Here is a 24,602-nt window from a genome sequence, read left to right on the forward strand (position 1 = left end):
ATACTTTGGAAAGTTAATGAGCTGCACTTACATATAAATCCAACCAGTGCTTAACTAGCATACAATAAAATACTGACTATGTCACTGACCACAGTGCCATTAAGATTAATTTAGAGCACTTAGAATCTGTATCATCTTGTTGAAATGGCTCAGAGACAAAAAGTGAACATGTTAACAACTAATGTAGAGCAAATGTAATTACAGACACCATTTCATAGCCATTTCAGCCAGCCAAGACTGCCACGATCTCACCGCCATATACTCAGTCATTCAGCCTCGACTCTCCTATTACACCAGCACTAGAGTTCATCTCTTCTCACAGCAACCTGTCAGCCAGATGAGTCAGCTAACTATGCCAACCAGATGGGTAGTGTCCAGGCAACCCAGCTTCCTCATCTGGACACCCATCAGTTCAGTGCTAGATAGTAAGAAAAAACATTTGTGGAGAGAAGAGAGGACCATGACAGACTGGTCACAGATAAATTTCAGTTATTACAGAACTTCAGCCTAGGAAGAAGGTTCAAGTTCTTCTGAAGTGCTATTGTAGGTAAGTCAGTGCCTAAACTGTTGAAATTCCCAGTGGTTAAAGCTCCTGCCAGTTCTTTGTAGAAGGTGAAAAATCAGCATAGCTTTAAGAAACAAAGCACAAAGATTTACATTATTTACCTATTACACATACAAACTCTGTATCGCAACCCCAGAGGTAAGATGATGTGGGAATGGCTTTTTCCTCCAGAAAAAAAATCTGCAGCAGATGTATTCCCAGGGTTAACACCAATTTTGACTTCCTTTGATTGGATTGGGATTGGATTGAGTTCTCTTATTCCAAGTACTATTTACTGGCTATTTTATAGGCAAAGCATTCACATCACACATCATTCATAAATGATATTTCCCTACTTTTGGACTTTAAAAAAGTTATAGAAGTACACAAGTTTAAAGAAAGTGCTAACAAGTGACCTACAACGTTCAGCAGCTTTACAGCATGCCTGATTTTACCTAGCTAGAGACTGCTCTGTCAAAAGTGCACAGATGTTACCTTCCAGTGATTCCATTTGAAATGATAATATGAAAACATTGTAACTGCTGATTTATATTTTGGCAGCGTCTAGAGACTCATTATGACAACAAAGTTCCTCTGTGCTTTGTTGACTACACAAATACGGGCAAGAGATGTTTGTTATTCTCAATCTTCCTGTCTAAAGAGTAAAAGGTAAAACATGAGGAAAATGAACTGTTATCATCTTCATTTTATAAATGAAAGATGTAGAAAGATGGATTTAATATAAGGAAGGAAATCTGAAAAAGAGCCAGAAATAGAACTTGAATATCCTCACTGTGCCAAACTGATAAGTCATCTTTTCATAATAAATCATCAAATTACTATTCCTAAAACACATTTTCTGGAAAACAGCACCTGTTCCATTACAAATAGAAAAAAAAAAAAAGAAAAATCCTGTTTTCAGGTTCCTCAGTCACAACATGTTTTTCAAAAACCAGACACAAACTTTATTCCACACGATAGACTTGTACCCCTGAAATTACTTAACTTAGAAGACCTTCTGAAAACTGAGGTTCCCCACACTGACTCGTGTAAGAGTAACCATCGCACTCCCATAATAACACCTTTTGTAAAGTAGCAACCATGCTGAGACTATTTAGCTTTGCTTAAAGGCATAGTTTTTTTTATTATTCACTTAAAAGTAATTATTTTAAGGCATGTCAACAAAGTGGTCCCCTAAAAAATAGCTAATAAGTAAAGTGATGTACTTGTCTAGACCATAACAAAGCTGTGGGGAGATAGCAGAGACAGACTGTACATGACAATTCAAGGATGACTGCAAGGGCATGTCAGTACTTTCAAGTTTCACATAAATTCAGCACAACCATAGTGGAAACCATAGTCTGGTAGGTATACATTTCATCATACTTATCATGTTTACAGTATTAAGAAAAAAAAAATAAATCTGTGGTAAATAAAGAGAACCAAAAAAAGCAAAGCAGAAGCACAGTTCACCTGTGAGCTCAAACGCATTCACTCAAAGCACAGCTTACAATGGCAGCAATCAGCAAGAGGAACACAAAAAAGTATCCTGTGAGCTACATGTAAACTTAATAGCAAAACTGTTCGCAAGGCAAACAGATTAGTGCTGTAAGGTTCTGAGTTTTAAAGTACCCTTTAAAACTTGTTGGCATTGAGGAAACTGAGCACTTTGTAGACAAGTCTGCATTGTGCTGGATTGAGCCCACAATACTTTGTGAAAAACTGTACTTAGCCCTCAGGAGGGAGAAAAATATGCCCGCGGGAAATTTTGTGCTCTGACTGGCATAAAATTCATATCACAACCAAAAACAGGTTACAGCAATAAGAGTAGCAACCATATTAACAGTGAGAGCTCCTTCAGGCTAAAACCTTGTCTGAGGAAAGAGACAAACAATTAGGCCAGTGAAAATAAAAACCATAAACCACGAAATAAGGAAACAAGAAATCAAATTTTTTGTATGGACACACTAAAATCCACTAAAAAGCTTCATTAAAAGCTCTGATTCTGACTCTCAACTAATATTTCAAATGTTTTTAAAAACCTCCAAACTGACAGAACAATAGAAAAATGAAAAAAAAGCTAAATGTGCTAATAATATTCAAATGCTTTTGCTTAACTAGCCCCTGACAAAACCATGGACAGAATGAGCACTTCAGCCAAAGAAGACATATTAGGAAAGAGGCTGCCATCTATCATTAATATCTTCAACTGGAAGGATTCCAGCCCCCTTCTGAGAACACCAGTCTCAGTGTAAAACATGAGAACTAAAAGAGAAAAAAAATTCAAAGGCAAACTACAATTATAGAGAACGCAAAATAGAAGGGCTGAATTAATTAGAATATTAATCCTATTTCAAGACTCCCATCTGAGAAAGATCAAGGCCGCAACAAGGAATCACCGTGATTAACCACCTAAGCATTAGCCAGCAGAGATATAGATGAGAAGCAGCAGATTATATATACACAAAAAATCTGAACTGCCAAACAGGTTTTTGCACCTTAAGACAGAAGAAGCTGCAAAATTCAAGTACTCTGACATATACAAATGGGATAAGAAGACTCTGAAGCATGTTGGTTTTAATCCACAGAACACACATTAATATGTGAATTGTTTCAATTAAATAAAATACTATGAAATTTTTAACTGCAGGGTTATTAATCAAATCCCTTCCAATATATGAAATGCTTAGATGTTTATGATTATGAAAAAATATCTTTGCACATTTTGTCATTCAAATTACTTTCCTCATCTTAAAACTTCCACTACTCAGGACATAGTTCCTATCAGGAACACGCGAGTTAATCTGTGATATCCTCTGCCTGCCTATGGAAAAGGTCAATTTGCTAACAATGCTTTCTCATCAGTCACAGTTCAAACACAGCATCTGGTTTACATCTTAACAGCCAGCCAGCCAGCTAACCAGCTGAGATTAAACTAGATCTAGATGAATATCACACAAGTTTCCTAAAGCAAAACAATTTGGTGAAAGCTGATTTCTTCATTCATATCAATGCGCTGGTTAGCATTAGATTAAAAGAGCATGTTTAGGACAGGATCATTTCCAAGAATAAAGAGAGTTAAAACCCCTGCTTACAAAAAAAAGTCAAGGCAATTCCTTCCCCAGGAAGCTCACTAGGACAAAGCAACAACAGGGTCCAATGGATTATGGAAAGATGGAAAGAAGAGAAAATTTTCTGAAACGTGGGTGTCAAGCACAGTGGTCATAATGCAGGCAAAACAGAACTCTCATTAAAGGTTTAAGTCCTAAATAGCATGTTAATTATGGAAATAAGAAGACAGAAACATTTTTACCACAATCATTACTTCAGTTCCTAGCATAATAAAACAGACTGCACAGGTATGGTCCTTTGCTGAGAGGGGAGCAGATTGCCGTTTTTTGAAGTCCTTCCTTCCCTTTTCCTAGCTGATGAAGAAAGCTATTCCCCTGCTTAACTTCCAGCTGACATTCACATCAATATAACAGCTTCATTAGTCTCTCTCTTTTTAGCACTTCTTAGAGTCTAAGATAGCATTCCCTCTCATGAGACATGCCCTGACTGCACAGCAAGGTAAACTTTTAAAATGGAAGCTTTTATTTGCTCTCGCCGTATCTCTACCCACAGCATAAACTGTGTCTACAACTGAAGGTTCTTCATATTAACAAGCATTAAGAACAATTACTATGGCAATATCAACAGTGCATGGGCAGCAAGAGCATTTGTGCACTTTAGCACGTACTAACACAAGAAAATGCAAATCTTTTGGAAGCTTCCACAGGATTTAAACACCATAATGGATAAAAAAGAACTTTGCAAGGAAGGTTTCTCTAGGTTTAGCATATCAGAACAGGACCTCGAATATCCTTTTTTCCAAAGTTTCTGGTGCTTGGGTGTTGTTGGCAGGACAATAGAAGAAAAGATTCTGTCATGTAGTTTGTGTACTCTTAATTATGTGCAACAAAGTATCAGTGAGGACTGGAATCCCTGAGCTTGAAAACTTCATTTCCCTAAGAGGCAAACTGTCACTAATGTCAAGAGGATCTGGAAGGGGACTGAAGGAGCTAGGTTAAGAAAATGAAAATAATTAAAAGTAGATGGTCTTCAGATCGGTCTGTGAAGGAAAACACTACCTGAAGTTTCTCAGAAAAACATTTGTTTAAATATCAATGACTAACATTCTGCTGCCAGTTTCACCTAAAGCTCTCAAGTAGAGGCTACTGCCTCTAAAATAGCTACTACACTTTTCCCATGAGGATCTTCAAAAATGTTATTTTCTATTAGGTAGAGCAAAGGGAGGGGGGGGAAAAAAAAAAGATGAGGAAAGAAGAAAGAAATCCCAGGGAGAAGCATTGTTGCCAGATTGCATGCTCACAGTGCTGATTGACTCCTTAAATGGAAGGCCAAAGCTTAAAATGTTCCCTCGTTCAAGGACCAATCAATCTCATTGACAGCACCCCAAGGGATTAAGGCTACAAAACAGCCAGCCTTCAGCTGCTGTACTTCAGGGACTCCCAAACACTACCCAGCCAGATGCTGTTCTCAAGCACCTCCATGCATTGCACTTACACATCCAAACAGGTTTTCTGACTTTTACAGCTGCATTTGACCATTGCCCAGCTTGCTCATGAAAAAAAATAAGGAAGTTCAGAAGACAGAGATGATGTTAAACAATCATGAGAGAATTTCACCTCTGGGGTTTTTCCTAACAAAATGAAAGGGCCTCATTACTCGCAAAAAAGAAACCCAAACTAACAACAAGATCATTGCAGGCCTGTAGGTGGTGAGCTCAGAAAACAGTAAGCTTTTGAAGAAGACACATAGAGATGTGAGCAACTTCATCAGCAGTCTGGATCATGCTTGTGAGGAGAGCTCCTCTTGGTAGCAGAGCGTAACATAGAAGAGCTAGCAGGCGCACCAGCATTGCTGGGCTTTACAGTCCAGCATTGCTCAGAGACATATGTATGGCAGAGGCAGAGCTGTGTCTGATCTAATAAACCTTGACTTACAACACAGCAAATGACCTGGGACACGATGCTCTGCTGATATTGCTATCCCACTCTCCATTCCAGATCCCATTAAAGGATTCTCATGCTGTACTTGCACTGTACTCCACTGAGAATTACTCACCTCTCCCTAAAAAGAACAGATGTGCTTCATTCATTTTACACTAACAAAGGAATGGGGTCAAATATGAGCTGTGTAATAGCTGTAAGTCAGCTGAACAGCTATTGTTCTCCACATTCTTCCCCATTATTTTCTGTATCTGGACACCAAAACACAGACCCTGAAGCAGCAGCAAAGGCTGCTCCAATGACCTTCTCTGACCCAAGTTTCACTGATGCACTTGCACACTCTTCAAAGCACATTCAAGATCCTAAGAAATTACTCATATTTGAATGTTGATTTTTACTGTCATTTCTGCTGTGCACACAAAAGCAGAGCTCCCAATAGGTTTGTATATTGTAACCTAATCTGAAAAGAAAAAAGAGCTCTGGTTCAGAAGTTTCTTGTACACTTGTGGATTCCAAGATTTATTTACTGAAATGAAGAAGCTGGAGAGGAACAACCCAGAAAGCAAGTGTATTTTTAGCTCTACAAGATGTTTGCAGGTCATTTGCAGTCATTTTCAGTCATGAAAAACAGCCAGTAGGACACTATACTAGTATGAAATGCTACCCAGAATGTTGAATTTTAACTCGGAGAGAAGGGATTTCATTATTGCTATTATTGTGATTATTATATTACTCTATTGAAAATACATGCAATATAGTAATATAAATACACAGCATCCATGATTATACAGTCTGTGATTCCACAGTCAGCTATTCAAAAAGAAAATTCCAGCTTGCAAACAGTTTGCAGATGTTCAAGATTTCATTAAAAATACATTGTCAGATCCAATCGGGAACAAAATGCAAGTTTGCAAAAGTCTTTCAAAGTTGTTGTGGATTCCTTTTTGCGTTTTGATTCCAGTATAGGCATATTCTAAAATGAATTCCGTTTCAGAAAATTCTTGAAACATTAATATTGTTTGAAAATAAAACAGAAAAGATACTTTTATTATTTCTTTTGATAAAATGAAAATTATAGGTTTGCCAAAACTATTTTTTTTACCACTACTACTTTCAATTACCATGTAACCTGATCATGTAGATACCCCCACTATAGTCTATAACTGTCAGTGGTAACTCTTTTTTCACTACCCTGAGGTTCAGTGGCCTGCATGTCAAGGTCCAGCTCTGGTACTGCCTAGCTGTATAACTACTGAAAAAGAGCTACAAGAAAGTCTGGAGGCAGATAAAACCAAGAAAATGACAGATCTTGAGATTATCAAAACATCATAACTAGCTCAGGAGTTCAAGAAGCAAACACCAACACAAAGGTATAAAACCACAGAGAGTGGTTAGCAGACTCCACTGGGAATCACCACCTCCAGTCATCACCATCGACAGTATTGTCAGAGCTGGTGGAAGAGGGCAGCTCAGCAACACAGCATCTACTGAAAGGAGCCACACAGGACAATCCTCCCCAGACAATGCCTGCCAGGCCAGCAAAGACTGTGAGCAATGGTGAGCACACTAACACTGAGCCTAGCAGCTCATTAACTCCTAGGTATCTTTTGTGTGCATTATCAAACAAATAATTGCTTCACACTAAGGTGAACATACCCTATGTGCAGAATCGTTTTGATACCCAGCCCAAACAATCTAACAGGGGTTTTTACAGTCCTTACTTTGGCAACAACAAAATTCCATTATTGGAAAAGCCAATGACTGAGAGGGCACTAAACATGTAAATCATACTCATGATTTCACAGAACCAGGACATCTACTTCCCCTCCAACCAACTAATAACAAAGTAATTTATCTTTATATAAATAAAAGAATAAAATAAAAAAACAATGTGTTTTATTTAAAACACTGTCTGGGGTTAACCATATTGGACAATTGTGCGTTGCCAAGCACTGATTTGATTTTCATTATATGGCACTGACAGCAAAGTCATTTATCTTTTCCGCTCACAGTCTCCTTTTATCTTTTTCTTATGCTTCTGTATTTTTACTCTATCCTGCAGTGTAGCTGAATGCTGATGAGCAGAAAATGGTACAATACCACAGACAGTCTCTTTCAAATTAAAAGTTCAGGTATGGAAAGTCCAACATTTTCCATTTTGGAGTTCCCAAAGAAGCTGTATATTTGGCATTGTCCAGCTATATAAAGATCAGTTAAATACATCACTAGCTGTCCTCCTCTAGAGTAGACAGGCTTTCAAACAATGGTATGATGTTTCATTCATGGTTCTAATATGCTTCCCATTGAGAAATTATCTTCCTGTCACTGCAGCCTTGGATGTTTAGATAAAAAATAGAGCAAACAATGGAAAAGCAGTTTTCCACATATCAGATCTATAATTTTTACTTTTTTTTTTCATTCACCTTGTTTTATTTGTAGATTACTAGCATTCCATAAAAATAAGGAAAAATAGAAACATAAAGAAGAAACAAATCTTTCCAGTGTTATGGTACTTAGCCTTTAAATGTGTTAGCATCTCACCAGGGATGTGCATATAACTGACTTTTTTATCAATTCACCAGCTGAACTTGCCATTCTTAGTTTGCTAGTATTGAATCAAGGTTGCCTTAATCCTGTTTCTGACCAAAACAAAACCGAAGTACTTAATGTCATCAGGGACAATACATTCCTCTTGAAATAAAGTGGAATATTAAATTTCCAAAGATTTATTCAGAAAACAAACGTAACAGAATTACAGTCAAAACATTATAGCTTATGGTTAGAGTGATGCTTCATAAAGCAGACACTTTAGTTGCATTTCAGGTTCTACGGGTCTCTATGTTGTGCATGATTGTATACCAAAGAGTATCTGTACCTCCACTGTGAGGCAATGGTAGTCTGTTCAACAGTGTTAATAGAACCTCAAGAGGGATTCGTAATATTCCAAAACAGATACACTGACTAAAATGCACTCAGAAGAGCTAAAGATGATGGTCAATCTCACAGCAGTGACCTGAACCATAACTACACCCATGACTTCCAGCAATAGCCTTCATATTCTCTGTTCACCTGTTTAGGTATATATATGGTCACACTATAAGAATCTTTTTCAGCAAAACTTTTTGGTAGAGTTCCATCAAAGTTCCCTGCCACAAAACAGAACATGCAACTGCCATTTTCTTGTTAGTCATGAACACTTCTGCCACACCAGCAGAGACAAGCAGTAAGGAATGTGTCCAGAACTGACAAGGACAAATAAGCAGAAAACTGTGCAGTCTGCACAGAATTATTCAGAATAGTCACATGTACAAAATGCTGCTGGTGAATCTCACATCACCAAGTAGCTGGTTGGTAAAACAGCAGAAGAAATTCAACATCAGTAAGTGCAAAGAAAGGTAAACAGGAACAAATAACCTTAACTATGCAGACACAGTAATAGTCTAAATAAGCTATAGGTCAGGGAAGAACTCTTGGAGTCACTGTGGACAGCTCTCTGAAAATGTCAACTCAGTGTTCAGCAGATATTCAATAGGCAAACACAAAGTTACAACTGTTTAAGGAAAGAATAAAACCCAAAACATTATTATGCCACAGAACAAGCTCAAGCATATAAACTTTGAGCACTCTAGGCAGTTGTGGCACCACCCCTCTCTTTTGCTCAGTGTTTCAAATAAGCATTGGAGAACTTAAAAGGCACAGAGAAAGGTGATAAAAATAAGAAGAGATGGGAAGTGAATCCCATACAAGGAGAGATTAAGTACTTTTGAGTTCTGAAAAAGGACAGCTAAACCATCTATAGAATCAGGACTGGTACACAAAAGCAAATGAAGAACTACCAGTCACTGATCATTACAGAAAAAGAAGAGAGCAGCCAATGAAAATGTGGAATAAATGCATTTAAGCAAACAAGACATGTAAGTAAAAATACAGATCTTGTTGCCACCAATTGTCAGAGAGCACAAAATGCAACAGCTTCCAACATGGATAATGTACATTCACAGGTCCTTTGGCAGATACTAAACTATTGGTCCATGTATAACTCCAGGTCAGGGTCACTGACAACAGGAGTCTAGGAGTAATAATCCACTGGTTGTCATCTCTAAACTGCTCTCCATACAGGATACAGTAAAATATTTTCCTCTGTGGCTGTTCTTACATTAGGTTGTGTTTTTTTCTAAGTACTGGGAAACAAAATATGTCAGTAAATTAACATGATTTGAAGGCCAGCTCTGGCTCTGGGTCCTTTGAACAGTGCCTCTTCCTTGTGGATAACATATGACTTTTTCCTCCAACTATAGTGACCAACACAGCCAGACTCCGGGAATTAACTGATAATGGATTCTTAATAATCAGGAAGTTGAGGTTCATATAGAGAAACGGTAACATCATCTCACTCCTCTGAAAGATCTCATTTGTAATTCACACATACCAAGCACTGGCATTAACTTCTTCACCTGAGTAATAACGACAGCAGCTTGGATGTGAAAGAATGACACCTCCACAAGTCATCAAGAGTGGCAAAAAATTCACAGAGAATTTTATATTGTTCTTACTCTACAGTTATGATGGCATATCACTAAAAAGGACAGTCACGCATTCCCTCCTCCTCTCAAATTAGATCCATGGACTATCCACACACTGGATGAGATTGGTTCAGTCAAAAGGTTATTAAATTTTTTTGTTAGTTTCCATTTGGATTATTGCAGTGAACAGGCTTACTGTCCAGCCATAGATCACTAGATTTGACAGAAACAATACAGCAAAAGTGTGCAGGCAAGGGAGGGGGAAGGATGACACAAATCTGTTCAGTAGCAGCTTTCAGCTACACTGCTTTACCCACAATGTTAAAATGTAACCTATGGTACACTAGTCCTATTTGAACTTGGTCTGCTGAATAAAAAACATACAAGTCCTTAGACCTAAAAGACAGTGAGTCTGAAGTAACTAGATGTCACAAAGCAGACAACAAAGAAGAAAGGACATGAAAATCTGTGGTTAAAGGTTGTTAGATAGAGGGGAGCTTGTCCAAGTTCAGGTGACAGAGCTCAATAAATATGGAAAACCACTTCAACTTGTAAATGTTAATTGTAATTACTACAATGGTTCAGCTTAATGAAAACATCCCAGCATCAGTAAATCCCATCTGCAGTTGAGAGGAAGCATCTTTCAGAACAGATAGCTTCTGCAAGGGAAATCAGTTTTGTTCGTTTCTGGACTTACTCATGTAGGTACTGCAAGGTATCATTGTACTGGTGAGTTCAGTTAGGGAACAGACTGTATAATTATACATATTTAAACACTTCAAATGCTGCTAAAGCAAAAATGTACATAAAAACAGTACTCAGAATATTTCTTCTTAGCCATCAACCCCTGAATAACAGAACTGTGAAACCATGCAAGTCTACACTACCAGCTGCACTATGATTCATGGATCCTTTTTATCCTCACAGTACTTCATGATAGTATAATCATTCCTAGTCATATGTGATTCATCAAAGTATTTTGTAGTAAAGACAAATGTTATAATATGCCCTATTGTAACCATGCAAATCACATATCTTCATTTCCATACCTAAATTATGCTTTCACTGAACTTTTTCTGCTGCTCAAGCAGCTCTCACACACCAAGCTAGTTAGGCATTTCAAAGTTGTTTCATAGCAAGGAATCCCAAGTTTTCTTCATCCTGTTTCACTTTCTCAAGCCTCTTCATGCTTTACACATCACTGTTTTGAAAAGGTTTGCACTAGGTTAACTCTAAGCTACCACCCTATCTCCTCTGTATGCCTCACATGTTTCTTGTGGCCAGAAGTTAATGCAAGTTACTTGTATGTACTGTCACTCGGCAGACAAACCTTATGACACTTCACACAGCAACTCTGAATGACAGGTCCTTTGTGGATCATCACAAGCCAAGCAATACAGAGACACGAGGAAAAGTTTCAAACTTCTTTTTTCTACATCAAGATATCATATTCCCAAGGAATTCATCTTTCTGCTCTCTTGGAGCCTATTAACTTTAACAACAGATGTAATATTTTTTAGTAGAAACCTTAATACAGTCTTAGAACTGCTCATATTAACTGTCTGAATTTCCAGTTCAAACCTAATGGTTTTGGCTCAAAAATAAATGTTAAAAAGCTCTAAAGACAGTTAAATAGAAAACAAGTACAAACCACCACTCCACATTTCACAGGTAAAACAGCAACTCACAATAAAGATCAAATACAACCAGAGCACAGGATGATAACAGGCTTCCAAAGAAGGGCAGAATGTTACCACTACCTTTGATGGTGCTTATCACAGAAAGGTGATATAGTGAAAGTACTGTGGACTGAAATAAATTAGATATTCCCTGTGACCACTATGTTCTCTTACCCTAGAACTGCATATTTAACATTTAAAATATATGGATTGCTAAGGAATCAAAAACAAAGGTTAATGATGAGAAGAAAACCAAGTTTGGGATTCAATCCCTTTCCATCCTCCAAACCCAGTTAGCAGAAGTTCAGTAACACGCAGAGAATTATTCCTTTAGTCTGGGGGGGGAAAAAAAACAAAAACACGTCTTCTCTGATGCAGCAGTGGCAAAAAATATATTATTTTCTAAGTATTTATTTATATGTATAAATAAATACATATATTTATATAATACATACATTCCACGTATTTATTTTATGAATGCATATGCATTCATACATATGCCTTTAAATGAAGCAGTACATGTTATCACTCATTGGCATTCCCATTTGGGCTCCTATCTAAAAAACAGACATATATCTATCAGACAAAAAACTATCAAAATTTTACACCAGGTATAAATCAGTTTCCCTTTTTTCCCCTGGTACTTCAAGGGCAACAATAAACTTACAGCAACATTATCAAATTTTAAACATATAGGAACATTTTTCAGTAAAACAAAACACAGCATGATGTACTGTTGTTCAACCATGGAGTGCAATTTATTTAGCCAGGGGATTGGAAAACGTGGTATGCAAATGATTCAGTAGGTATACTTCTTTCTTCGAAATTCTTCCATAGGAATTTACTTCTCTTTTTCCTTCTCCACTTTTTATTTCTTCCACCTTTTATTCTCCTCTTCTTTTATCTTTATTAACTAAGGTACCACTTGCTGTCCTGAGGATACAAACTCTTAATTGAGGTTCCAAGCTGCTGTGACTACCAAACTATCACTGCTCTCAGGAGGGAAGAAAGTGTGGATACTCCCAGAGGTAAATGCTAATAAACACCCTTTGCTTCTTATCCCATCCCCCCCCAGCAATTTCAAATAAATAAAATATTAATCTTCTCATTTTGTCCCACATTGCCCCACAGCGCCACTGCATGCTGTGAAAAAAAATGCATGGCTAAATATTTTTCATGATAATCCACTGTGGGATAACTTTTTTTAATATACTTTAGGTCATTTACTCTTCAAAGAAAAACATAATCTGCTTTCAAATTATGCTGTTCCAAATACAAAGCTAACAGGCTCAGTTCTCATTTCTGACTGCTCTTGCTATGTCTCAACAGCATGCAGCAGCCAGAAAGCTCCCAGGCAGGAGCAGCAAAGGATCTCCTAGGGGTACCATTCAGTGGAAGCAGGCCAACAAAGTTGGTTCTCTGCCACCTTCCCTCACCTCATTGCATGAGAGGGGTGCCAGGGGATGGGGTCACGTGCTGAGCTTGAGCAGTTGGACAGCCACAACCGCTACGAGATGGAATAAACTTAAAGAATGAGAGCATTGCCTGAAAGGCGGTCAGTCACCCTGGCTATTGCCCTGTGCAAACAACACCCTTGCAGAGTAGCAGGGAAAGATGTGTGAAGCCAGGTTAGACCCTATAAAGCACATTTATAGAATCATAGAACATGCTGAATTGAAAGGGACCCATCAGGATCAAAGAGACCAATTCCTGGCCTTAGGCAAGACACCCCAAGAATCACAGGATGTGTCTGAGAGCGTCCAAATGCTTCTTGAACTCAGACCGACTTGGTGCTGTGACCACTTTCCTGAGAAGCCTGTCCCAGTGCTCAAGCACACTCGGGGTGAAAAACTTTTTCCTGATATGTAACCTAAACCTAAACCTCAACCTCCCCTGACTCAGTTTCATGCCATTTCCTCAAGTCCTGTCACTGGTCACAAGAGTGAAGAGATCAGTGCCTGCCCCTCTGCTTCCCCCAGTGAGGATGCTGAAGACTGCAATGAGGTTTCCCCTCAGTCTCCTCTTCTCCAGACTGAACAAACCAAGTGACCTCAGCTACTCTTCATAAGGCTTCCCCTCCAAACCCTTCACCATCCTCATGGCCCTCCTTTGGACATTTTCTAAGAGCTTAATGTCTGTTTTATATTGTGGCACCCAACAGCAGAGCAGAGTGGGACAATCACCTGCCTTGACCAGCTGGCGATGCTTTGCCTGATGCCCCCAGGACATGGTTGGCCCTCCTGGCTGCCAGGGCACTGCTGAATCATATTCAACTTCCTGTTGACCAGGACCTCCAGCTCCCTTTCCAAGGCACTGCTTTCCAGCCTCTCATTCCATTCTGCCACATGATTAGAAAAATCTTCAGAAGAGGTACCTGAGGTGTGAAAGAACCCCATTGGAAGAACAAAAGAGCTTTGTCAACCCTACAGACACCTTAGTAGAAAATCAAATTGACTAGGTTCTCTACTTGCAAAAACAGGGGTAAACACCACAAAGCTCCAGGCAGCAAAAAGTACTGGGACAAAGGCAAAAATAAGATGGCATTTGTGCAGGTTTTCCAACACTAAAACTAAAAAGTAAAGGCAAGTCTAAAGGGTGAACATTACAGACACCTGACTGTCGGAAAAGGAGGGATTGGGCTCCCAACAGGTATGAATCTCTGAAAATAGTGGTTACTTTCCTACCACTGGCTATAAAAACAGGCTAAGTTTCTTGTTCCTGTATGAAAAATATGATTAAAACTTAGCTAAACCCTGGAGGAGACACAAGTCTATAAACAAATAAAAGTACACATCACTCTCCTCCCTCAAGAATAGTGTTATCTGTCACTCAACTGGATGTCAACTAAGTCACCTGCCTCAGTAATCCATTTTCACTGCACATAGTGCAGTTACTACAGTAGGTATACAGGATAACACTGCTTTGACTGACAGATGTTCAGGCTGGTGCAGGAAAGTGTTAACCTTTACGTTGTTCTGGAGTAAGATACCTCCTACAGATTATGTGGCACTTGTTTTTGCTTTTATAGCAAGAGCATGACTCTTATGGAAACGTGTTAATAGCCAGAAAGCAGAATTCATGTTGATGACAAGGACAGAGACCATAACAAATAAGTTAATGAAGTCAAATATGACAGCAGAATATAAGAGGCATAAGGAGACATGAAACAACATAGTACAAACAGCAGAGCACAGCTCGGGTGTTCAGTCTTTACTGTGAGTTGTATTGTCACAGTACATACTACTAAGCATATGCTCATTAGCACACGAAAGGAAAAGGAAAGATAGTCTCTCCTTTACATCTCACTCCTTCCCCTACTTGTAATGTTGAAAATGGGAGGAACTGCAGACACTTCACACTACTTTACTCTGGGCAAATAGTTGGGAAGCAGTGGAAAGTACTAAGAGTCTCAGACCTTTCTTTCTTTTCATTAGTCAGCAGAGACCTCAGATGAAGCAACTACAGGCTGAACTGCTCCTGAATGTACAGAATTACGATTAGGATGCTGTTCTGACAACCATCAGGCCAAGAATCACATGTGCTGCCTCTCTCATTCTCCTCACTGTTACTGCAGGCAAGCTATAAACCTACAAAATAGCCACAAATTAAGAAACTGATTTTGCTTTTTGACAGTCTTCTTGCTACTACATACGAAGTACACCACTGCCCCCAGATACTTACAGGTGATCTTCCTAGCCAAAACCAAAACAAAACAATGTTCCCAAACTCAAGTCTTTCAATTCAATAGTATTATTTGCAGACTGCAGCTGGGCACTTATGTTAATAAAACAAATATCACATTTAAATACAGCATGTACTACAAGTGCTGACAGAGAGAATTTTTTTAAAGTAGTAAGCACAATGCATGTTCAGTGTTTTCCTAGCATATTCGACTTGCAAATTCAACCAGAAATCAATAACAATGGATTGCAAGTTTGCAATTTATGTTTTTAACAGATTCCCTGGCATATTCAGTTTAGCATGGATGCTGATCACATAGGGTTTTGTTTGTTTGTAGCACATTTTGTAGCTATAGTATTTAAAAATTAATAAACTAGAAGTCATTTTCAATATATAAACCTGAAGCAGAATGGATAAACAAATACTGATGTGGTCAATCTGAAAAGGCTACGATTTCTTTGGATTATTATTGCATTACATTACAGTTTCCCACATAACTAAAATAATTCACAATAGTAAGTACCGAACTGAGTAAAAGATACTTGTAGAACCAGCCTTTGTTGTTATTACAAAGAAAATTTCATACAAGTAAAAGAAAGCACAAACACACCTATCCACGTTCGTATGTGTGTGTGTTTTTCTAGCTCAACATAATCACGTACTTCCCAACACATTCTTTGTAACATGCATTTTTTTTTTTTAAGTGTTTGATGAAAACTATTCTGGGGAAGGCAAGACTGGGACATTTGTAATAAAGACCGAAAATGAATGGGCATCATCATATCACTATGACATTTGAGAACATATAAAGATTAAACATTACAAATCTGCATCGGACTAGGCTTCAGAAATATGCCTGGTGTTTCCTGTGTTAGCTGTTACCTGTCTATCAGGTAACATGTGTGGCCTCCCAGTGGTAAGTGATGGGCTAACAAAAGTTACTTTGCTGGGCTTTGAAAGTAGAGCACAACTCTGGAGCTGTACTAAATTCAGGTTGAGGAGGAAGAAAACTTAATTTTAATTGAGGACTAATCCTACTTTTGATAGCTAAATCATTCTGCTGTAACCAATATGCTCACCCACAAAGAATTATCTCATGTATAATTGCTTCAATACTGATTAATAAATAATAACTGATGAAGAGACTTTGCTGGCAGTCACTAACCAGCAGCTGAAGAGAGGGCCTAAGGAAGAGCCTTAGGCCTTTAATCCAGGTTGTCATTAGCTGAGAGAAATTGCCTGGTTTTGAGGTCATTCCTATTAAATAAAAATATTAATACATTTTTCAAATAATTTTCTAAAACCTACAGGCTGAACTGCACAAAACATGGTTATTATTTTAGACAGAAAAAAATGAAAATATCAGTTTCTAGGAACTAACAAATGACAAAACTTGCTGGGAAAAAAGGTATTTTGGTGTTCAACCTGGGTTTTTTTCTTTTTTTTAGAGTAATTTATAAAAGTCAGCTTGTTAGTCTCCTCAGACTGACCCCCACACTGCAGATGAGGGAATGCCCAGCATCTCATGGATTGCTAGAAACATTATACTACTTCCAGTCATCCTGTCTTAAGGACATGGATAAACCCATGGTCTCCCATGGTGCTGAAACTAAACCAACATGAGCTGTTGGACACACACCAATTCTGATCTAAGTCTGCTTATTTGACTCTGTTCACTAGCCCCTCCTGGATAAAAATTATTTTTCACTTGTGCAGAATCAAGCAACTATTACTGCATGGATCCCATTTTTGAGACCACTATACCTTTTTGTGTGATACTGAGCCAAAGTGAGTGAGCCCCCAAGCACATGCTTGAGGTAATTCAGTGCCAGGACATTTATGCAGGCTCTCTTTAAGCCAGAGAGCACTATGGAAACAGGAATTATCTTATTTTCCTTTAGCCAAATTATTAGAGCTCCTCCTGATTGGCCAGCATAAGACTTAAATGTACTGCAAAGTATTGAAGTAAGATCTTTAATCAGGAGCTTGTGATCTCTAATTACATCTTAGATAAAGTAATAACAAAATAAAAGCAGTGCAGTAAAGGTTGGCCTTATTGTGGTATGATTCTTATCATAAGAACTTCCTTAGCCTCAAGGTCTTTTTCTGTATTATGGCAAATTACTCAGCAGTGATGACTCTACAGTAATGTTTAATACCGCTGAAAGCAAGACATACCAGCTTGCAGTGGTCTCTTCAAAATGGAATGCACAGGGGCTCAGTCAGACAGTGGAGGTCCCGCCCTGAGCAGCTGACCCAGCTGCTGTCAGGCAGCCCTGCAGCACATGCTGCAACCATTTTGGAATAGAAGCAGGAGTAGGAAACGTGAAATCACACAAAATTCTTCTTAAGGCACTGTGTTCCATCCGCATTCCTCCTCCCACTCACCACCACCCAGCCAGATAGCCACTTTCTTTCACAGCTGCTCATTCCCATCTGCTCTGGTACTGTCAGCACTTGTCTCTTTAAACCCCTGCACCCAGAATTCCTCCTGATTCCACTCCTTTCCACGCACTTTTTTTTTAGCAGATACTCCCCCTGACAAGAGAAACACTTTAGAGCTGCCAGTTGGCATTTTATTTCCATACCTATCTCCACATCCCATCCACAGCAAAAAAGAATGGTAGAATGGGAATCACCCCAAAACATCTCTTTCCAGCACTATGTTCATCTCAATTGATACACTGTTCTTTGTCCCTGAGTGCCCACTCCTTTCACTAACTGAAAAGAGAAAGAATTAGTAGGGAAAAAAAGGAATTAAAATAACTTACGAGACAGTGAAAAGCCATGCAGGATATAGTGAGTTTCCATGTTCACCTGACAAAGGAATGAGAAACAGAGGCTTTGAAGAACAGAAGCACAGCTAAACATGAAGTACCGTAAAAATTAATCCAAACAGGGGAAAAAATAAAGCAACAGTAGTAGGAAAAGGCCTGGTGAATTGAAACCACAGATAAAGACAACAATGAAAGAAAGAAACACAGAGATGATGTAACATACAATACAATTCAGCCAGCAATGTTTTCCTTTCAAGAATTATTGAGAAAGAATATATATAAGAGGTATGATTAGGAAATGCAACGTAAGAGTAGAACCAAGCAAATATATGGAGGTAAATGGAGTTTTCTGGATTATCATACTGTGCAAAGATGACACAGATCCCATGATTTTCATCAACTACAGCTCACACCTGCTAGAGCCATACAATGATCAGCTAAGCTTGCTTGTAAGGGCATCCCTCCTCCCTCAATACCGCATTACCTCAGGCACTACCCTGGTAGAACTATACTGTTCCCTAGACCACAGCAACATAGATGACTGCACCACAGCCCTTTCCACATAAACAAAGCCCCTGCCCAAAGACAAAAGCAGTTGCAGTGATTTCCTGTAATCCCAGATTAATCTAAAAAACATATTATATATCTGTAATGCATACAGAAAAGGCAGTTCTGCTTTTAAATTACCTATTCTGGATGGGATTCTAATCAGATCCATATGGACTAAAGAGTTATGCTAATGATTTACATCCACTGAGCTGTGCTCCTAGAAAATAACTGTTTGTCTTAATTCTAAATTAATTTTAGTGTATGAAATATAGAACATCTTCATGTCTCCAAGAATTATACAGGATATGGAAAAACTACTGTTTTTATTGGCTACCTAAGTTTTCCAAAAGTCAGTTTCTATTTATAACTTGACTTGTACTGAATGTCACACTTAGGTTTAAACTAATTTTGAGGTCTTTGAAAAACTGAACAGCTAACAGTTGAGCAGTTTTGAGGAACAAATCTGCTTTTAATCTCACAGTTACTTCTGTTCCTCTCAGAGTTTATACACTCTTAACCATAGCATTTTATTAATACTGGTCAGCTGGAAAAGAGGTGAGATTTTAATCATTAGCAAGCTGTCAAAATTTGAAAGGACAGCCCCCTGCCCCCAAAATGTTTTGTGAATCAAAACCAGGTTTAGGGACGTGCCAAAAGAAAAGCAAAAGTATATGCAGTGTGAAGCCTTTTAGATGTCTACAATATGTCTACAAAATAAATATATATTGCCTTAATTGAATTGAAGAAAGATTCACCAATGCAAGAAATTGCTTATCATGATGCTTCAATTGAAGGTTTTTTAATTTTCCTAAAAATCCATTCATTTTCAGAAGCAAACTTACTTTTATTATACATTTATATTAACTGCCATGGGAGTAAATGTATTTTAATGAAAAAGCAGCTTTGAAGGAAACCAAGAAGTTGAAAATTGCATGTGCAAGGATTCAGCTATTTTCAAATTCAGCCAGTAGTGTCCATGAACTCCTGGTACTGCAACATAAGAGACTCAAAGAGATGGATTACCTCAGCAATTCATCTGAAAGGACACAGTTCTGAACTAAAGTGCTCATTGTGAGTTCATACCTTAAAAAATACTCTTCCAACAAAACTGAACCATGATTAAAGATGATCAGATCCCAAATGGACTGAAAAATAGCAGGATATATTTAACCAATAACCCAGCGTGAACTATTCTGGTATTCCTGGGCAGTAATGTCCCTGTCACAGAGGTATATTATGAAAAACAAGAGCTAAAACTCTAGACTAACCAAACAACCTCAAACTATCTCAATCTACGTAGGCTTTTGGTCTTCAAGTCCTTGCAAAGATTAACATCCTAATTTGCATAATTGTTGACATAATTCTGTAAAGTGATACTATCAAGTTGGTGGAGTATACGTATGTCCTACATGCGCTGAATCGAGAGAGTCAAGCATAACTATCAAGCTCTAGTAGCCACAAATTCCTAACAAATAAATACTTGGATTTTCTCTTCAGATCTGTGTTAAACCTGAAGTCATGAGACCAGTTTTGCCAAACACAAGAGCGGCAGAAAGTTATCAACTGGTATCTATAAGGCACGAATGTGCCTTTGTCTTCAGGTTACCAAACATATTCAAGCAGCAAAAGTCTGCAGGATATGAGCTCTGAACAACACTACAAGAAAATTAGTTAAAGAGAAAGTAGGTTTTATGTTTCAAACTGATGATGGTCTTAAGGTCCATCCCCCACGTTTCATACAGTTGCTGACACTAATGTTGAAAGCCAAAGTGCTTGCAGTTGGTTCTCCGATGTGCCCAAGACACTTCAGTGAGATAACAAGGTAGCATTATGTAGCAAAAACTTGCAAGCATTACTTTATATTAGAGCTGAAGGAACAGGAGACCTACCTACCATAGTATACATCAAATAACTTCCGTATTAGAGCCCTCAGTGTTTTCTAAAGTTGAAAACTAGCAGGCATTCTTAGCTTCAGGCTAAATCCTTCACCAGGTGAAGTACATTACAATGAAAATTATCAAATCCTATCTGAATTGAAGCCTGTTCCCATACCAGTTGAAAACAAGTGAGAAACAGCCTGATACCTCTACCCTGTTCTGCCAGGCCAGTGAACACTCCTCCTTATCAGTGAGTGTAGTGATAAAATGAGGAGTAACAGTTTCAAACTGAAAGAGGGTATGATTAGATATTACGAAGAAATTCTTTACTGTAAGGGTGGTGAGACACTTGAATGGGTTGCCCACAAAAGCTGTGAATACCCCATCTGTGGATGTGCTCAAGGACAGGTTGGATGGGGCTTTTGAGCAACCTGATCTAGTGGAAATTGTCGCTGCCCATGGTAGGGGGGGCTGGAACTAGATGGTCTTTGTGGCCCCTTCCAACCCAAACCATTCTATGATTCTATGAGTATTACAAAGTCAGAGGCAACCAGTTTCTCATCCCAAGAGCAATAGAAATTGTACAAATATTTAATCTGCTGGAAGCAAGACTAAGAACCAGGCATCCACTTCTCCTTCCTTATTTCTTTACCTTGGCACTTTTGAGTTCCTTTTCTAAATTAACCCACTGTACTGACAAGAGAAACAACCCAGAAAAATAAATACATAAATACATGTCATGGGTTGACCACAATAAATAACCCCAAAACCCCACCAAAAATCCAAACCACAAACTCTAAGCCTTTCAGTCATCGAAGGTAACATGAGGACTGCAAGCACGGCCTTGGCAGTTCCCATATCCTTGTACTCATAGGTTAGAGCACCTCAAAGAACCACTTCCTAGTCATACTTCCTCCTTTTGTGGGGCCAGAGAGTAGTGTCATAGTCTGCCAGTCATGGTATGAAAGGGCTGAAGAGGAGTGAAAGACCCCCAGTGTCCTATCCAGCTGTTTCAGTGACAAAAACAAGACTTATTTGCTGACCCCTTCAGTATGGCCTAAATGAGAGATGCCAATGCAGAGGGGTTTCCTGGGTCCACCTTCCATCAGCACAACCTTAAATCCATGCTAGGGCTCTGGCATTTGCATAAAAAAAACTGGATTAGAGATGTGTTTTGGTTGAAAACTGACCACATTTTCATTTATTTTTCAGGTCAGTTTTCAGCCAGATCATATGGCTGTACAGAGGTGAAGGCTGGTACAAGGAAGGTAAAGAATACCTTTGGTTCAGAGAAGATGGGATCAGCTCCCTCCACAGCAGCACAATGCTTAGGCTGGCTCAAAGTGTTTAAGGATTTGTTTCCCAATATGATCAGCCCGCAGGCCTTCCTCATGCTCCCACACTACAGAACAAAGTCATACAGCATTTGCAAAAGTATAAGGTGAACATCCCTTTGCTCAGGTGCACAGATCAAACTGCTGTCTAGTCCTCTGCTTCCAGAACTAGCTCTGCTTTGTTATTCACAGTAACTAAGAAGGAAGAATTTCTCTGTATGTTCACCTGAAAAATCAAGATGACAGCTCTGTGAAATATTCTATAAAGCTGACAGCATTTCTCAGGTATGTTTTGGCTTGTTATACAGTTTTGAGCTTGATATTTGTACACAAAACCAAAACTGACATACATAAAGGTCATAGTATAACTCCCAGAACCATGCCATATTAGGAAACAATGGCTTCAGAAAATTAGTGCTTCCATCAACCTCAGGAAGCAGGTAGGTTGCAAAGTCCTGCTTCTGAGCAAGAGATCTAAGATAGAGATTACTGTAGCAGCCTCCTGAGCTAGCACACAGCAAACCATAGAACATGTCAGTACTGAAGGAAGGAGACTGGAAACCCTACTACTTTCTTAACTCAGTACTACTGCTTTCTTTTAATAAATAGTCTCATGAACACTGGTATTGAAAAGGCTACAGGAAAAACAAGACAAAACTTCCCAAGAAAACCAAAGTGAAGTGAAATGGCATATTTAAAAGCTTAAAATTTCATCAGACAACCACACCTACTAAGTTAAGCAGTTACAAAAAGCCCAAGACAAACCAAAAACTTTAGACAAACCTCCAGAAAAGGTCACAAACAATACACACCATCATTAAATAGACTAGCAAATTTTAGAAATGCTAATCAAGAAAATACTTTAAGTACTTGATGGTATGATCTCCTATAAAAAGTGAGGGTTTTCAAAGTAGTGAAATGTGTTTGATATATTAGAAATACTTACAACTACTCCACTCTTGGTGACAGTTTCCCGGTACGTAAAATTGCACACTGCCCAAGCTAGGTAATAGGTGGACATAAGAGGGGTCTGTGAAAAGTGATCTGTAACCCATCCATCTTCTTCAAAAACAGAAGTTTCAACTGGCATGTTGGACAAAGACAAGTAAGTTGCTTGATGTCTGATACTGATTTTGAAAGTGGCCTTGTAGATGGGCTCATCAAAGCAAGGAAAGGCTTTTCTGGCGTGAGTAGGAGAAAACTGCGTAACAGCAAGAAACCTAGAAAAGCAGCAAACAAAAATAAAAAGTAATTATTAACTGTGCCCAGCACTTGATTCATAAACATACCAAATAAGACATAGCTTCACTATTGTGGTTTAGAGGGGGAAAAAAGTACAACTGTATAACTGGTGAAAACAGTTCAAACAACTGTTTGAACACTGCTTTATCACTTTCTTGCTACCTCTACTGTAATGCAATTGATATAAAGTAACGGTCTACAAATTTCATACAAATTTGCAGACACCACAATGACGTTAAATAAACAACTCCTTGTCTTTTATCAAACTTCAGATTCTAGCAGTATTTTTCATCAATATGTGGGGAAAAAAGTGAGCCACTAGTGGTTATACAATATAAAACAAGCACAGTCCTCAGTTCAAACCAGGACTTAAGAGCCTTTGGGGAGTTCACTCTGCCCTGAGAGACTGACGGGGCACTTTGCCTTTCTTTGGGCATGAGAACTTACGGTCACACAGTGCACACAGGAGGGTCATTGTTTTCCACTGCTGATTACTTCTGTATCGGCTGCACATAGGCCTGGGACACAGTGCTATACAGCACTGCTGTGTCTGTGCATGTCCAAAAACAATTCTGTGAGCTTTGCCGAATTACAAATGTAAGTAAATGATTAAACAAGCACAGACTATTTCACTGCTCTTCTACATGTGGTTTTCTTTTCTGGAGTATTTTATAGAGAAGAAATAAATATTTTCAGTTAAAGAGTCAAATTATTAAAAGATCTCTAAAGGAGGAAAAGGTATTTATTATGCCATTGTAGAGAATGGGAAGGCTTTAGCTTGACACTAAAATCTGTAACTGTGTACTTTGGAACTAAAGAGATTTTAACCCAGATATAGAAAAGGAGACTTTCTGGGTAGAAACTTATACATAAAGAGAAAACCCATGTGCAACGATCTTTTTGCAGAAACAAGAAGTTACACTTCAAAGGTTGAATTATGGGGTTTGATAAAAGTATTTTCTAGAGGCATGCAGAATGAAAAAATTACCATAGGCCAACTATGTAACTGTAAAGGTAGCACACACATAGCCTTTTTAAGTAGTATTGATTCATGTCTTACGTTCCAAGGTTCCCTCAGTGGAAATAACCATGCAATTTTAGATACCAGGCAAACATTTATCAAAATTTTAGAGGCTGACTAATCATCTGTTATTCCTCTGAGGGAAGAGGATGGGTGGACAGTTTTGATATAATGAAAACGGTGGCACCTATTATTAATCAGTCTATAACCATTATTTTGCAATGTGATACCCTCTAACACTGAGGAAGAAAACAGGTAGCCCATACAGAAAGTGAAGTATCTAATTAACTTTTTCTAAAACTTCTTGGGTTTTACACATATTTTGGAGAAAATGAAGAAATAAATTTATTGAAACATTATACC

At 38.4% G+C, this 24,602-nt stretch overlaps 1 protein-coding gene across 1 annotated transcript in view; it reads right to left on the reverse strand.

The window, feature by feature from the left end:
* Positions 1-24,602, reverse strand: part of TRHDE (thyrotropin releasing hormone degrading enzyme) — a 202,912-nt gene that overhangs the window by 173,399 nt on the left and 4,911 nt on the right. The window contains exon 2 of the mRNA XM_017832814.1: positions 22,923-23,196. Within this exon, the coding sequence (XP_017688303.1) occupies positions 22,923-23,196 (274 nt within the window). The remainder of the gene's footprint in view (positions 1-22,922; positions 23,197-24,602) is intronic.

Source organism: Lepidothrix coronata, unplaced genomic scaffold, assembly GCF_001604755.1.
Source record: "Lepidothrix coronata isolate B3197 unplaced genomic scaffold, Lepidothrix_coronata-1.0 Scaffold206, whole genome shotgun sequence".
NCBI lineage: Eukaryota > Metazoa > Chordata > Aves > Passeriformes > Pipridae > Lepidothrix > Lepidothrix coronata.